This window comes from Ascaphus truei, chromosome 17 (assembly GCF_040206685.1).
Source record: "Ascaphus truei isolate aAscTru1 chromosome 17, aAscTru1.hap1, whole genome shotgun sequence".
NCBI classification, from domain to species: domain Eukaryota; kingdom Metazoa; phylum Chordata; class Amphibia; order Anura; family Ascaphidae; genus Ascaphus; species Ascaphus truei.
The window spans coordinates 28891406-28909398 of NC_134499.1; the positions used below are offsets into that span (position 1 = coordinate 28891406).

Consider the following 17993-nt stretch of genomic DNA (forward strand, 5'->3'; position numbering starts at 1 on the left):
CCTTAAGGACTGGAGTTGGCCAACACTGACATAGACACACACAAGTGCAATAAAATTTGTGATTACAGTCTGTCAATGTTATGCCAAAATTTCAATATGCGACTCTTGGTGCAGTACATAGGTCCCTCTGTTTCAGGTAAACGTTTTCTTAGCATAAACAATGCCTCCTTCTACATCATTTGTGAGCAGCCCTTGTTTTTGTAATAACCTCAGCCGGGCAGAACTAGAAGGGACAGCACAGATCCTCAATGCATTTTAAAAAGTTGGGATTTTTAAAAACCAGCAAAGCGGTTACATTTGGAATAAGGCTGAAAATGACAAATACGCACGGCTGATGCACCTTTTTCTGCTGACTGCGTGTGCAGGTGTTTCTCAGATGTGTTTTCTTGTATTGGCTTATAATGTTGTTGCGCCAGTCTTGCATACTGTTGTACAAAAGCAGGAGAGTATTACTGTCTAGGTCAGTGTTTTTCAACCAGGGTTCCTAGGAACCATTGGTATCCCCCGGCATGTCTAAAGGGTTCACTGCAATTTTCTGCTCATTTGAAAATTGTATCAAATATACAGAAGAATTTACAATGCATCTGATCTCAGATGCGCTATTAGAGAGGGTTTGGGTTCCTTACAATGCATTTGATCTCAGACGCGCTATTAGAGAGGGTTGGGGTTCCTTACAATGTATTTGATCTCAGATGCGCTATTAGAGTGGGTTGGGGTTCCTTACAATGTATTTGATCTCAGACACGCTATTAGAGAGGGTTGGGATTCCTTATAATGTATTTGATCTCAGACACGCTATTAGAGAGGGTTGGGGTTCCTTACAATGTATTTGATCTCAGATGCGCTATTAGAGTGGGTTGGGGTTCCTTACAATGTATTTGATCTCAGACACGCTATTAGAGAGGGTTGGGGTTCCTTACAATTCATCTGATCCCAGATGCGCTATTAGAGAGGGTTGGGGTTCCATACAATGCATCTGATCTCAGACACGCTATTAGAGAGGGTTTGGGTTCCTTACAATGCATTTGATCTCAGACGCACTATTAGAGAGGGTTGGGGTTCCTTACAATGTATTTCATCTCAGATGCGCTATTAGAGTGGGTTGGGGTTCCTTACAATGTATTTGATCTCAGATGCGCTATTAGAGAGGGTTGGGATTCCTTACAATGTATTTGACCTCAGATGCGCTATTAGAGAGGGTTGGGGTTCCTTACAATGCATCTGATCTCAGGCACGCTATTAGAGAGGGTTGGGGTACCTTACATTGCATCTGATCTCAGACGCGCTATTAGAGAGGGTTGGGGTTCCTTACAATGCATCTGATCTCAGACACGCTATTAGAGAGAGTTGGGGTTCCTTACTATGTATTTGATCTCAGACGCGCTATTAGAGAGGGTTGGGGTTCCTTACAATGTATTTGATCTCAGATGCGCTATTAGAGAGGGTTGGGGTTCCTTACAATGCATTTGATCTCAGACGCACTATTAGAGAGGGTTGGGGTTCCTTACAATGTATTTGATCTCAGATGCGCTATTAGAGTGGGTTGGGGTTCCTTACAATGTATTTGATCTCAGACACGCTATTAGAGAGGGTTTGGGTTCCTTACAATGCATCTGATCTCAGGCGCGCTATTAGAGAGAGTTGGGGTTCCTTACAATGCATCTGATCTCAGGTGCGCTATTAGAGAGGGTTGGGGTTCCTTACAATGCATCTGATCTCAGACACACTATTAGAGAGAGTTGGGGTTCCTTACTATGTATTTGATCTCAGACGCGCTATTAGAGAGGGTTAGGGTTCCTTACAATGTATTTGATCTCAGATGCGCTATTAGAGAGGGTTGGGGTTCCTTACAATGCATTTGATCTCAGACGCACTATTAGAGAGGGTTGGGGTTCCTTACAATGTATTTGATCTCAGATGCGCTATTAGAGTGGGTTGGGGTTCCTTACAATGTATTTGATCTCAGACACGCTATTAGAGAGGGTTGAGTTCCTTACAATGTATTTGATCTCAGATGCGCTATTAGAGAGGGTTGGGGTTCCTTACAATGCATCTGATCTCAGATGCGCTATTAGAGTTTGGGTTCCTTACAATGCATCTGATCTCAGGCGCGCTATTAGAGAGGGTTGGGGTTCCTTACAATGCATCTGATCTCAGACGCGCTATTAGAGAGAGTTGGGGTCCCTTACTATGTATTTGATCTCAGACGCGCTATCAGAGAGGGTTGGGGTTCCTTACAATGCATCTGATCTCAGACGTGCTATTAGAGAGGGTTGGGGTTCCTTACAATGCATCTGATCTCAGACGCGCTATTAGAGAGAGTTGGGGTCCCTTACTATGTATGTGATCTCAGACGCGCTATCAGAGAGGGTTGGGGTTCCTTACAATGCATCTGATCTCAGACGTGCTATTAGAGAGGGTTGGGGATTCCTCATAATTTCACTTAGGGTTCCTTAACCAAAAAAATGTTGGAAACCACTGGTCTAGGTAGTGTGGAGGCAGTAGGACAGGGGCGGCCAACTCCAGTCCTCAAGAGCCACCAGCAGGTCAGGTTTTCTGGACATCCCTGGATATATGGTAATGAGCAGTTTATCCTCGGACGTCCGCTCATGTTAGCGCAGGATAATAATAACGCTGCCATATTTAGAACCTTCCGAAAGCTGCCGTAACTCACACCCAGACCCGGATCATCATGGCGTTATTTCTGGGAATAGCCTAAAAGCAACGTACTGAGTATACCGTAGGACTTAACCCTTTCATTACAAAAGGTTATGTGGCATATCTTATATATAAAAAACTCAAAATCTGTTTGTCTGTGGGTTTGTGCGCACTCCCATTGGCTGACTGCAGGGCGGGGCTTGCTTCTCATCGGCTGACTACGGGGCGGGCCTTGGCTCTCATTGAGAGGGAGGCCCGGTGCGTGCGCGAGTCAAAAGAATGGACAGCCTTAATTTATTCTAGTTGTACATTAATACAAATTATATATGAATTTATATTATTGAGGTATGTATAGATACTGTATACAGTATTGTACAGCCATACTTCATACAGTCATTATTACATGATGTACCATATAATTAAGTGATAAAATGAATAAGTGTAAAAATGATACATTTCTAATATTATAACAAGAATTGCATTAGCTTTTGGCCACGCAGATGAATATCTCCATTAATAGCGCTGCCTTAATAACGCACCTTAAAGTTTGACCAAGAAGTAGCTGTATCGGTTAATGACATTTCCTTCTTAAATCGCAAATTGTCTTACTTTAGTCCTGAATTTGTGAGTTCAAACCTAGACGGAACCATTTATACTCGAATCACTTCCTGTGACTTCCCGGGATACACTTTGACAATGAGATGGACATCTCCATGTATCTTCACCAATAAAATATATTACAGAGTGAAATATAGTACAAGACCTTGCTGTGCATTGGCAGAATATATATATGAGGGGATGGTTTTCAATCAACCTGGCAATACCTGTTGAGCAGGAACAAGGATGCAAAGTTTACTTTGGATCTTTTTGTAGGATCCTACTGTGTGTTTTTTGGCTCGGAACCTCTGCTTAAACCCCAATAAACAGAGGGACCGTCTGAGTTTTTATGCAGAGAAGAGTATTTCTCCCCCTCGGTTTGTATAACTAAACCTTGCTCATGGGTGATAAGAAGAGATACCACGTTGAGCGCTCAGTGCTTCACGAGGCTGATCTGGGAGGAACGTCATCCCAATCCATGGATGAAGTGCGACGCCTTCTCAGCACAGCAAGAAGGAAAGTAAGGTCAGTCTTAGATGGCAGGAAATACATATACTGTGTATTTGTTATGCTGTATGACTAGTGTGCTCTACACCAGGGGTACTCGACTTCAGTCCTCTAGCCCCTCCTAAGAGGTCAGGTTTTCAGGATTTCCCAGCTTCAGCACAGTCAAAAACTGAGCCTCTAATTGAATGTATGTCTTTATTTATATAGCACCATTAATGTACATAGCGCTTCACAGCAGTAATATACGTGACAATCATTGATTTGAGCCACCTGTGCTGAAGCAGGGCCGGTTTGAGCCATCTGTGCTGAAGCAAGGAAACCTGACCTATTGGGGGAGGGAGGTGGGGGGGGGGGGGGGGCTTGAGGACTGGATATGAGCACCCTGCTTTACACTGTGCAGCAAATCAGGCTCAATGTAAATCTATTTATGGGGTGTACCGTGTAAGGCATGGGTCTCAAACTCAGTCCCCAAGGGCCAGCAACAGGTCAGGTTTTCAGTCGAAGATTGAACCACATGCGCTGAGGAAGGGATATCCATAAAACCTGGCCTGCTGGTGGCCCTTGGGGACTGAGTTTGAGACCGCTGGCGTAAGAGCTGCACAATAGGTTATCCCACTCCCGATATCAGTGTCAGACAGAAGGATAATCTAACGAAGATATCCACGTCGGCTCGTTTCCTGCTACGTGAATCTGAATTAATAATAGGCAGAAACATCTTCACATGCGATCTGCACTTATTTTAAACACTGAAGTCTGTATTCTTGTATCGACTTTCAAATCGCATCTGTTGCTCCTCAATTAAAATGCTCAGATCCACACACACAAATTGCTAATGGGATGCAGTTTAAAGGGCAGCTGTTTTGGGCTGGAACCGCTCAACTATTCTTTGTTACCCTGAAGGGAAACAAACAGCCTCCTCTTCTCTTCTCAGTGAATACGACCCCGGCAGTTAATGCTAAGCACTTACATGATTAGGGGTCTATTTTTTTGGGGGGGGTGGGGAATGCGCAGAAGATACAGCTCAACCCTGTTATAACGCGATCCGTTACAACGCGGATCCGCTTACAACGCGATGCAAGCGCGGCTCCCACTTTTCATATTTATGAATACTTTACAACACGATTATTGGTATCTTAAACACTTTATTGTACAATGTATACAATTGTACATTATTTCTAACGCGATCCGCTTATAGCGCGATGTGATTCTTTGGACCCCAAGCACAGCGTTATAAGGGGGTTCTTTTTTTTATCAAAGAAAAAAAGTCAGATTTAAATCAATAGGATTTTTTCTTTGCTACATCCGCAGCAAATGTTTTTGCTCCAGAATTGCACCACATCGGGTTAATTTAGTGTCATGTTGGATAAGCTGTACTGAGCATCTCATCTTTCATTCGAATGAACCCGGGCCTCAGCGGCTGTGTGCCCCGTCTTTTCCAGATGTTCTCGCTCTGCAGCAAAGTCCATGTTGCTTCAGTTCCTTCCAATTCTCCGCTGGTTGCCTCGGTATCCCGTCAAAGAGTGGCTCCTGGGAGATATTATATCTGGTCTCAGTGTGGGGATTCTTCAGCTTCCACAAGGTAACAGAGCCCTTTGCATTTCGCTTGTGGTAGAGACAAAGCGAGAAACGCGCAGGGACACCCAATAGTTTAAAACGTTTATACTTATATGAAGAACAATATAAAAACAGTAATGCCCATACAGGAAAAAATATCTTTACAGCGTATATCACCGGTTCGAGGCACGGATGGATAGTGGTTCTCCGCGCATCCATTGCGGCTTCCAGTGTAAGCAGGAGAAGGTTGCGTCAGATGGATAAGCGCCTTCTCACTGGGGTCCGCTCCAGCGCACCTCCAACACAGGCAGGGCCGATCCTGTAGGTGAGGAGGGGAGGGAATGGAGGGAGGCAGATGTTCTTGATGCTCCCAGGTAATTGATAGGCATCCAGCAGGTCTGCCTCCGCACACACTTCGCAGCCTCATCAAGAGTCCTCCACTGTCCATCCGTGCCTGGAACCGGTGATATACGCTGTAAAGATCTTATTTTTTCCTGTCTGGGCATTACTGCTTTTTACATTTGTTCTTTTTGTAAGTAAAAAGGTTTTACATTATTGCGGTTCCCTGCGCGTTTCTCTCCTTTTCTCTTCTATTTGCATAGGTCGTGAGCCTCCTGAGATCAGCTGCGGGACGTTGACCCATGAGATTGACCCTTTGAGTGTCAGTGAGCTTGATATCCTTTTTGAACGCTACCAGCTTTTCCGCTCAACTTTTTTTGGACTTTATTTTTTCTACATGGACACTTTTTTGTTGCTTATGTATTTTTTGGGATTAGATCACAGCCGCATTATTTGTGTCACTTTTGCACTATTTACTAATTGCATTAGGGTAGAGTTTTCACCATTACAAGAGTACAGTATATAGTCTCCTTCATAGTAATGATATTTTTTATTACACCCCTACTGGTTTAATCACTTAGCGCATCCGATATCTTGTTATATTTCCCTTTTGATGCAGTAAATTTCCACCTCTGGATAAAGAACACACTGTCCTGTGTAATTACACTGTATCCTTCCGGAATGCAGACTATGGCATAGCATGGCAAAGGACTCCAAGTAACCCCAATGCGATTGTCTTGTATAAACAAGATCAATATTTTGCCCATAGCAGTTCAAAGATTGATTAAATAATAACTAAACAAAGGGGTTAATTTGGAACTATCTTTACCAAGAGAATGTGCCGTTTTGGGATTTGACAAATGATTGCATAGAAAGCTCACTGTTTGCAGATACAATGGCAATTATACACTGTTTTTGATGAACTTTTAACCTTGGTCTGCCTGCTTTGTTCTCTGCAGGTTTGGCTTATGCTCTTCTAGCTGGAGTGCCTCCTGTGTTTGGGCTGTATTCCTCCTTTTTCCCTGTCTTTGTTTACTCTTTCTTTGGCAAATCCAGACACATCTCTGCAGGTGAGTATGATGTATCTGAGCAGCGGGTACATGAGGCACGGCTAACATGCGCTGAACATATTTATGAAAATACATGAGGATCTCTGAGGAAGCACAAGTTGAAGTGAGAGATCCTTTACTTCCATTGTTCCAATGTCTTAACATGTGCTCAAAACTACACCTTAATAATGGTTTCCCAAGCTGACTGGTGCTGTGATTTTACATGGAAACTTTTGTCTTCTCTGCCCTTTCTTTCAAAGTTTCATTTCTACAAAAAGGAGCATTTAATCACATTTCACTGGTTCTACAATAGCTGCTGCTATTATCAGTCGAGGGGGATGGTGGCCCACCTTCAATGAGTAGTGATATTCCGAAAGACACTTTCTAACACTGGAAGATACCTTGTGACCTATGCACTTGAATGAGCTGGAAGGTGTGCTCTTCAGGCACTGGAATGTGTCCTCTTCAGGCACTGGAATGTGTCCTCTTCAGGCACTGAAAGGTGTCCTCTTCAGGCACTGGAAGGTGTCCTCTTCAGGCACTGGAAGGTGTTCTCTTCAGGCACTGGAATGTGTCCTCTTCAGGCACTGGAATGTGTCCTCTTCAGGCACTGGAAGGTATCCTCTTCAGGCACTGGAAGGTGTTCTCTTCAGGCACTGGAATGTGTCCTCTTCAGGCACTGGAATGTGTCCTCTTCAGGCACTGGAAGGTATCCTCTTCAGGCACTGGAAGGTGTCCTCTTCAGGCACTGGAATGTGTCCTCTTCAGGCACTGGAAGGTGTCCTCTTCAGGCACTGGAAGGTGTCCTCTTCAGGCACTGGAAGGTGTCCTCTTCAGGCACTGGAAGGTGTCCTCTTCAGGCACTGGAAGATGTCCTCTTCAGGCACTGGAATGTGTCCTATTCAGGCACTGGAAGGTGTCCTCTTCAGGCACTGGAAGGTGCCCTCTTCAGGCACTGGAAGGTGTCTTCTGGAATAGCATGACTTAGTAAAGATGGGCCTTATGACAAGTTCTTACTAAATATGTACGCTTTCCAAATAAACGTTGAGTAAGTGTAGCTGCAGTTTCAAGTGGAAGCAGAAGATGTATGGCTTCTTCAAGTGTTTTATTGTATGTATTTGGGACTGGTCCATTAAAGCGGTCTTCAGAGAATCTCGCTGGCTACTTTTTCCCCCCCAGGAACCTTTGCTGTTATCTCCATCATGATTGGCAGTGTGACTGAGTCATTGGTGCCCAATGAGAACTTTATGCTACCAGGGAATGAGACGCTTGTTAATACAACAGCAAGAGACAAAGCCAGGGTGGAGCTGGCGGCTGCCATGTCGTTACTGGTGGGACTATTTCAGGTGAAGAGCCTTTGCCAAAAACCAGTAAGCAGTCAGAATGCTTGATTTTAAAACAGCTCTGAGCTTGGGTTCCTCAATTACCTCTCATGAATGCCATAAGGTAGACTAGGGGTGCTCAACTCCAGTCCTCAAGCCCACCCCTCCCCCACCCCAACAGGTCAGGTATTTAGGATATCCCAGCTTCAGCACAGGTGGCTCAGTCAAAGACTGAGCTTCTGATTGAGCCATCTGTGCTTAAGCAGGGACTGATTGAACTACCTGCGTTGAAGCTGGAACTGATTGAGCCACCTGTGCTGAAGCAGGGATACCCTGAAAGCCTGGCCTGTTGGGGGTGGGGGGAGCTTGAGGAATGGAGTTGAGCACCCTTGAGGTAGAGGGAGTTGTCTCTAATCATTCAGGTACACATCATTCCAATGAGTGATATAACCTCACAATGAGTGAGACATGCTTCCATTGAGTGAGACACCCTTCCAATGAGTGACATACAAAGAGACTTCCTGTTTGTGAGCTAGTCTTCCTTAAGGTGAGATGGGATTCCACTGGTTTAGCCTTCCATTGAGTGAAACAGCTATTCCAGATAAGTTACCTTACAGCCCAGACCCAAAAGTCATCAGGTCCGCAGCAGGAATGTGTATTTTTGTCCGGGAAAGGACACCCATCCTCTCCTCTTTGCTCTCTGCAGGTTATTTTGGGCCTAGTGCAGTTCGGATTCGTGGTCACCTATCTCTCAGAGCCACTGATTCGGGGATACACCACAGCAGCCACAATCCACGTCACCGTGTCTCAGCTCAAACACATATTTGGACTGCCCGGCGCCTCTCAGAAATCTCAGCCGCTGTCTCTGATTTACGTGAGTTTTGCTGTTAAGCAGCATCTTTCTTTCCAACCTGTTTTTGTTTTTTGGAAAAGGGGCAGAAACACATTAAAGACATATTAAACAATCTGATATATAAGCTCTCTCATTGCTGTACTCACCCAGTAACTGCAGAATTCCATTGCCTTTTTGCTCTCAGAAAGTTATAACTATTTTATGCTTTAAGGAATACGCTCCAAATTCCCAAGTTAGGGCTTTGTGAGAACCTACACCCCTCATTCCCTGCTCTCACCTCTCGTGTGGCTCCTCTGTGACAGGCAGAATCACAGATTAAACACAGGACATGGTGGGAGTGACGTGTGAGAGGTGACATATTGGGAATAGGGATGGGTAAATTTTTTGGGGCAAATTTGAATCCACAGCGGATCGGGTGGTTCCTTTTGGTCCGCGAATTTCAGCAGATCCATCTCTAAAAGGATTGCTGCATCCACAGATTGGATTCTACAAATCCGTCCACGGGTTGTGTCCAGCGGTGGATTTTGATGAATCCACGCTGATTAAAACCATCCAAATCAGTTTGTGGATTTTACACCGGATTTTTTTTGGGGGGGGGGGAATGTGAGAAGATCCAGGGAACGGATTTAGGTGGATTCGCCCGTCTCTAATTGGGAAATTATTTTATTTTAATTGAGCATTTGCATTTATTTCTAAACATGTTAATTATTTGGAAGTGACAGGACAGAGGTAACCCCACGGCAGTGAGAGGCTACTGGGATCTGCTGTCCAACTGACTCACAATACAAGATAAAATAACCAGAGCGCTGATTTGCCACAGAAGAAATGCTGAGCTGTTTCATCATTGAACCACAGAAAATGACACAAAATTACGACAATTTGACTCACCTCGGCTGCCAATACTCACAACATGCCACTGAATCTCCGGCTTTCCCCCCCCATATATAGGACACTTCTGCATTTACCCAAACAATGTCTTACTATATGCACCTCTGCTGGGAGGTAGTTATATGCATCCACTACCATTTCAATGATGAAGTACCATCTCATGTTACCCCCCCTTAGCCTTTCATCCTCTACTCCAAGGGTGGCCAACTCCAGTGCTCAAGGGCCACCAATAGGACATATTTTAAGGATATCCCTGCTTCAGCACGGGTGGCTCAGTCTTCGACTGGCCAACTCCAGTCCTCAAGGGCCACCAACAGATCAGGGTTTACGGATATCCTGCTTCCGCACAGGGATATCTGAAGCAGAGATATCTGTAAAACCTGACCTCTTGGTGGCCCTTGAGGACTGGAGTTGGCCACTCCTGCTCCATCATCTTATACTTGGCTGATACACGTGATGTATTTCTCAGCGGTTGAGGTATTCTAAGGTGAACGCTGTCCTTTTCTCTCCTCTTAAGTCCCTTTTCAGCTTGTGCCGCAGGATTCACCTGACAAACATCGGCACACTCGTTGTCAGCCTCATCGCCCTGGTGTGTCTTTTTGCGGTTAAGGAAGTTAACCAGAGGTGTCGCTCCAAGATGCCACTTCCCTTCCCTATTGAGCTGGTGGTGGTAAGATAAGAAAAATGGATCTGTCCTCTATTCAAAATGTATCGCAGGAAGGGTGGTCAGGTGGCTTCTCCAAAAATACTGGACACAATGGTGAAAGATATGACATGCTCGACACACACCTCTCTCCGCTCCATGCTGTTTCCTCCTCTCCTTGTTCCCACCGTCAGGCTCCTGACACCACTTCCTGATTGGCTTCATTACCCAGCAGCAGTCAATCAGAGATGGAGAGAGCTGCCCAGACCCCTAGGAACAGTCCTGCTCTCTCCTTGCTCAGGAAAATCCCGCGGCCCCCCCAAGCCGGTCAGGTCACTATGTCCAGAGAGGTAATACCGGGATACACACACATGTCCAGTATTACCTCTCATTTTTTATTAGACAGTGTACAAATACAGGACACACCGGTTCAATACTGGACACCTGGCAACCCTAATTCACAGACTACAACATGATAAATTAGATGCTTTATTCAACATCCCACACACTGTTGGAGTTATGATATGGTACAAGAGGGTTACACAACCACTCTCCTAAATGTTATCCTTTAATAAGCCTTGGATAATACTCTTTAATAATATCCTTTATTTTAATAAACCACAAATATTATCCTTTAATATTATCCTTTCGTATTAACCTTTAATAAATATATATATATATATTTTTTTATTACAATGATTCTTTTTAAAACACATATAATTTTTTTCTGTTTTTTTAAATTATCTATATCTATTTTTGGGGTCGTTAAGTGACGTTCAAATGTTATCCTTACATAAGCCTGGGATATTATCCTTTAATATTAACCTGTAATAAACATAAATACACGCACATATCTATCTATTTCTCATCTCTATATATAGATTTATTTGAAATGACAATGAGATATATATATATTGTGTGGTGAAGACCTACTCTTGTCTCAAACAAGCAGAGCCAGTACAACCAACCCCACGCTGATGAGACCCAAAAGGTCGAAACAGTCTGTCTGTGAGTGGGTTTACTGACTTTGCATCCCATCCCAGGCTATGTTTAAGAGCGGTGTTTAAAGCAGCATGCATTGGCTTAAGGGTTGTTCATGTAATGTGGGCTTGAGACAAAAGGTGGCACTGTGTGCTCATTTGCATGTCATTTCCCAGAATCCCTTGCTGCAGTGGAAGTGCTATGTGTTGGGTGATAATGGTGAAAGGCAGAGTTGCAGACATGTATAAGACATTTGCTATATATACATATACACACACAAACACACACACACACATTTTCTCTGTTTCTTTTATTATCTATATCTATTTATGGGGTCTTTAAGTGACGTGACGTCACATGATACAGGATGCCTTGAGGCAGCGGCAACAAAGTAGCAAAGGAGGACATTTTGAAAGTAGCCATGTATGGGATCCTAGGAATGGGATACAACACTTCCATTTGTATATTAGCTAAGAAGTGTCCCACACAGCTCTGTTGTCTCTCTCCCCTTATACATCGTAGCAGTTCTCAGGGTATGTGATTTATATCGATTTTATATCAATTGAATGCACTTTATTTGACCATAATTGCTGTGTCTGACTGGCAGACTTGGAGAAGGTTAAACTGTCCTTTTAAGTGACGATCACATCACAGTCAGTGGGACTCTAATTACAGCCTCCTCTTTAACATCAGAGGGAAGGAGGGATGCGTATAAAACCTAAACCCTAAAACTAAGGATAAAAGCATTATTATCTCAAATTGACACCCATGCCTTCAGGCGACTGATATGAAAGAGTCATTTTTGCACCCGCACTGGAAGCATTAACCTCGCCTGCATACTGCTATATTAGCAATGTTGCTGTTATTTTCCTCCTTTTTACCTACTTCTTTGATGTTCACCTCTTTGTCACATCTGATTACTAGGAACGTTTGCTCTAAGTTCCACCAAGAATTCCTAAGGAACAGACGTGACAGGGAATATATTATTAGAAAATTACCAATATACCACTGCGACTATACGTTAACTGACATTAGTATCTGGCCTCACCGGCTGCTCATTTTTGAGCTTGTTCTTTATTATATTTCACGTGTTGGTCTAAGTCGCACTTTGTGTTCGTGTTAAGTGTTTTTTTACTATTAAACTCTATTAACCAATAGATTGTGAGCACATTTGTAGGTCTCCTACATGTTAAACTTATTTCAATAGAACATTAATTGTATATTAATTCATACAGTATGTACCCTTGGAGTGTGCTGACATAGGATCTCTTCTGTGGGGTCCCTCATGGTTTAGTTTTTGCTGTATAAGTTTCCATATAGATCCTAAGCAGCACCCTGACTATTTTTCATGAGTGAGCAAGACACTAACTACTGGATCCCTACTGTATCCCTACTGGATCCCCATTCCTGCTTGCAGTATATCTATTTCATAATGATACAATGGTGCAGTTTTGTCCATCACATAAATATGTGTCGTTTTTCAAGGGACAAAACATGTCAAAATAGTTTCAGGCTGTCACAATGTAGCAGCTCTGTGTTTGTGAGCTGATAACTGCAGAACGCGTTGGTTTATATTATGTATATACAGTTTGTGGCTTCCCCTCTCTCTCCTCCCCAGCTGATCATCTCCACTGGGATATCATACGGAGTAAACCTGCATGAAGGGTTTGGTGTGGCCATAGTGGGCGACATTCCTACTGGGTTTGTATCATGGAAGATAGTATTTATTTTCAGCCCCCCCCCCACCCCCCTGACATACCCTCCGACGCCTCTGCCTGCAGGACAGAAATCTCTCCTGCTTGAGGCAAGTGTGACGCCACACAAACGCGCGCGCGCCAGCACACGCTTACACTATAATAAATACAAATAACAATTTCACAATTATCTTATACTATATTAGTGAAAGCACTGTATGCCTGCCTGCCTGCATGCATGCATGCCAGCCTGCCTGCCTGCTGGATGTCCGGTGTCCCTAGGGGAAATCTCATTGGTCCCTTGGGCCGCCCCCGCACACCTCTCATTGGCCTGAGGCGGAGTGACGGCCCAAAGGACACACAGGGACACAAACACACACACAGGGACACACACAGGGACACACACACAGACACACACACACACACACACACACACACACACACACACACACACACACACACACACACACACACACACACACACACACACACACACACACACACAGGGACACACACACACACACACACACACACACACACACACACACACACACACACACACACACACTAGGGGGGGGGTGTACATTAGCAGCATGTATAACCCGGGGGGGGGGGGGCTCACATACCCGCCAGAGCCTCCGCCTCTTCCTCACCGAAATCAGCCTCCACACCTGCGCGCACCTCATCCTCTCCCCGTGTCTCCCGCGCTTTCAAACCCCCCCCCCCCGGCGCCGCTACAGTCAGCGGAGGAGCGAGTGCCCGGGACACAGCGGGGGAGCGGCCACAACAAGCTGCCTCCCGCCTCAGATACACGTGGGAGCGGCCGGACGGGTGAGGGAGCTGCCGGACGGGTGAGTGAGCGGCCGGACGGGTGAGGGAGCGGCCTTCACCTCCCCTCACCCCCCTTCACCTCCCCTCACCCCCCTTCACCTCCCCTCACCCCCCTTCACCTCACCTCCCCTCACCCACCCCTCACCTCCCCTCACTCCACTTCCCTTCCACCTCCCTCCACCCCCCCTTCACCTCCCCTCCACCCCCTTCACCTCCCCTCCACCCCCCTTCACCTCCCCTTCACCTCCCCTCCACCCCCCTTCACCTCCCCTTCACCCCCCCCACCTCCCCTTCACCCCCCCCCACCTCCCCTTCACCCCCCCCACCTCCCCTTCACCCCCCCCACCTCCCCTTCACCCCCCCTTCACCCCCCAGCTCCCCTTCACCCCCCCCCACCCCCCTTCACCTCCCCTCCACCTCCCCTCCACCCCCCCTTCACCTCCCCTCCACCCCCCCCTTCACCTCCCCTTCACCTCCCCTCCACCCCCCCTTCACCTCCCCTCCACCCCCCCCCCCTTCACCTCCCCTCCACCCCCCCCCCTTCACCTCCCCTCCACCCCCCCCTTCACCTCCCCTCCACCCCCACCCTTCACCTCCCCTCCACCCCCCCCCCTTCACCTCCCCTCCACCCCCCCCCCCCTTCACCTCCCCTCCACCCCCACCCTTCACCTCCCCTCCACCCCCACCTTCACCTTCCCTTCACTCCCCCCTTACAACCTCCCACCACCTCCTCACCACCTCCACCCCCCTTTCCACCTCCCCCACCCCCCTTCCCAACTCCCCACCACCTCCCCCCCCTTCCCACCACCTCCCCCCCACCCCCCACGCTTCCCACCACCTCCCCCCCACCTCCCCTTCCCCCCCACCTCCCCTTCCCCTCCACCCCCCTCCTTCCCACCACCTCCCCCCCACCCCCCCTTCCCACCACCTCCCCCCCCACCCCCCCCTTCCCTGAGGCGGAGTCACGGGCCAAAGGACACACAGGGACACAGACACACACACACACACGTAGACACACACACACAGACGTAGACACACACACACGTATACACACACACGTATACACACACACACGTATACACAAACACACACACGTAGACACAAACACACACACGTATACACAAACACTCACACGTAGACACACACGCACACACACACACACGTACACACACGCACGTAGACACACACACACGTACACGTAGACACACACACATGTACACGTAGACACACACACACATGTACACGTAGACACGTACACACACACACACACACATGTACACGTACACACACACACACACACATGTACACGTACACACACACACACACACATGTACACGTAGACACGTACACACACACACATGTACACGTATACTCACACACATGTACACGTACACACACACACATGGAGACATACACACACACACATGGAGACATACACACACACACATGGAGACATACACACACACATGGAGACATACACACACACACATGTACACATACACACACACGTATACACTCACACACGTATACACACAGGTATACATACACATAATGTATACACACACACACACATGTATACACACACATGTATACACACACATGTATACACACACACATGTATACACACACACACGTGTATACACACACACACACGTGTATACACACACACATGTGTATACACACACACATGTGTATACACACACATGTGTACACACACACATGTGTACACACACACGTGTACACACGCACACATGTGTACACACACACACGTGTACACACACACACGTGTATACACACACACACGTATACACAAACACACACACGTAGACACAAACACACACACGTAGACACAAACACACACACGTACACACACACACACACGTACACACACACACACCTACACACACGCACGTAGACACACGCACTAGACACACACACGTACACACACACACACATGTACACGTAGACACACACACTCATGTACACGTAGACACGTACACACACACACACACATGTACACACACACACACACACATGTACACGTAGACACGTACACACACACACATGTACACGTACACACACACATGGAGACATAAACACACACACATGGAGACATACACACACACACATGGAGACATACACACACACACATGGAGACATACACACACACACATGGAGACATACACACACACACACATGGAGACATACACACACACACATGTACACACACACACACACACACGTATACACTCACACAGGTATACATACACATAATGTATACACACACACACATGTATACACACACATGTATACACACACACACATGTATACACACACACACATGTATACACACACACACACGTGTATACACACACACACATGTGTATACACACACATGTGTATACACACACACATGTGTATACACACACATGTATATACACACACATGTATACACACACACACATGTATACACACACACACATGTATACACACACACACATGTATACACACACACACACATGTATACACACACACGTATACACACACACACACATGTGTATACACACACATGTGTATACACACACAAACATGTGTACACACACACAAATGTACACACACACACACACACACACACACACATACAATGTATACACACAAACATGTATACACACACACAAACATGTATACACGTGTATACACACATGTGTATACACACACACACGTATACACACACACAATATATACATACACACAATGTATACACACACACATGTGTATACACACACGTGTATACACACACACACGTGTATACACACACACACGTGTATACACACACACACACGTGTATACACACACGTGTATACACACACATACGTGTATACACACACGTGTGTATACACACACACGTGTATACACATACACACACACGTGTATACACACACACGTACACACACACACATGTATACACACACACACACATACAATGTATACACACAAACATGTATACACACACACACCCCAGCACCACCACATCAGCACACCGGTATCCCATGCCCCCCCAGCACACTGGCATTCTCGGCTCCCCACCATTCCCAGCCCCCATCAACACCATCAGCACCCACACATCGCCACCTTTGCACCTCCCCCATCGGCACACCCACATCCGCACCCCCACATCAGCACCAAACCCTCCCAAATCAGCACACCAATACAATCACCATCAGTACAGCCACAGCAGCACTACCACCGCACATGGGCCGCGTGGACCACTCCCCACCCAAATGCCACACCCACACCACAAACATCCCGGGCAACGCCGGGGCTCTCAGCTAGTAATATATATAATATAATAACAATTATTTATTACAAATAATCAATTAAAGCCTAGTGTTTTCCAGAATATTACACTTCCCTCTCTTGCTGATCCTTGTATAGGGGAGGATCATCCGACTTCACATAAGTGAAACGTCCTCATTATATAAGCTTTAAAAAAAAAAAAAAAACCAGGGGGATGTCATACAAAATCTCTCCACAACTGTCGGGTTAAACAACAATCACTTTCAAAAGAGAAACAGCAACCTAATTGTTAAAGCACAAATACATACTGTATATAGTGCATGGAAACATGTTATCAATGTTTTGGTTTACAACTGGCGCCATGATTATTTTGTCACTTAAAGTGTAGGGTTATCTCGTCATTGAACTATGTACGTTCGTTCCTTCCTTATTACAGAATGATTGCACCAACAGTACCCAAGGTGAACTTGCTTGCAAATATTGTTGGCAATGCGTTTGCCATCGCTATGGTTGGCTATGCCGTGATGATCTCCCTGGCCAAAATGTTTGCCATGAAGAATAATTATAAAGTGGACAGCAACCAGGCAAGGCTATTTCTTTTCTGCTTTGCCCATGTTTCTTTTTTTAATCTATCATCAGAATGCTTTGCTCAAAACCGTCTTCATATGCACAACACCTAACGCAGGTCTGTTAAACTATCTCCATATCTCTTAATTAGGAGAGTGGGACATTTATTGCAGGCACCATGGGTCATAGGGGGGTTACCATACCCTGCGTTGT

The 17993-nt window shown here is 45.9% G+C and overlaps 1 protein-coding gene across 1 annotated transcript; it reads left to right on the forward strand.

Moving 5' to 3' along the window:
• The first annotated feature begins 3642 nt into the window (after positions 1-3642).
• On the forward strand, positions 3643-17927 carry LOC142467791 (solute carrier family 26 member 6-like). The gene is made up of 9 exons (XM_075573652.1): positions 3643-3780; positions 5202-5341; positions 6615-6725; positions 7884-8050; positions 8733-8900; positions 10285-10437; positions 13010-13092; positions 17650-17797; positions 17853-17927. Exons 1-9 carry the CDS (start codon positions 3656-3658, stop codon positions 17925-17927), a joined length of 1170 nt encoding a protein of 389 aa, XP_075429767.1. The 5' UTR covers positions 3643-3655.
• The last annotated feature ends 66 nt before the right edge of the window (positions 17928-17993 follow it).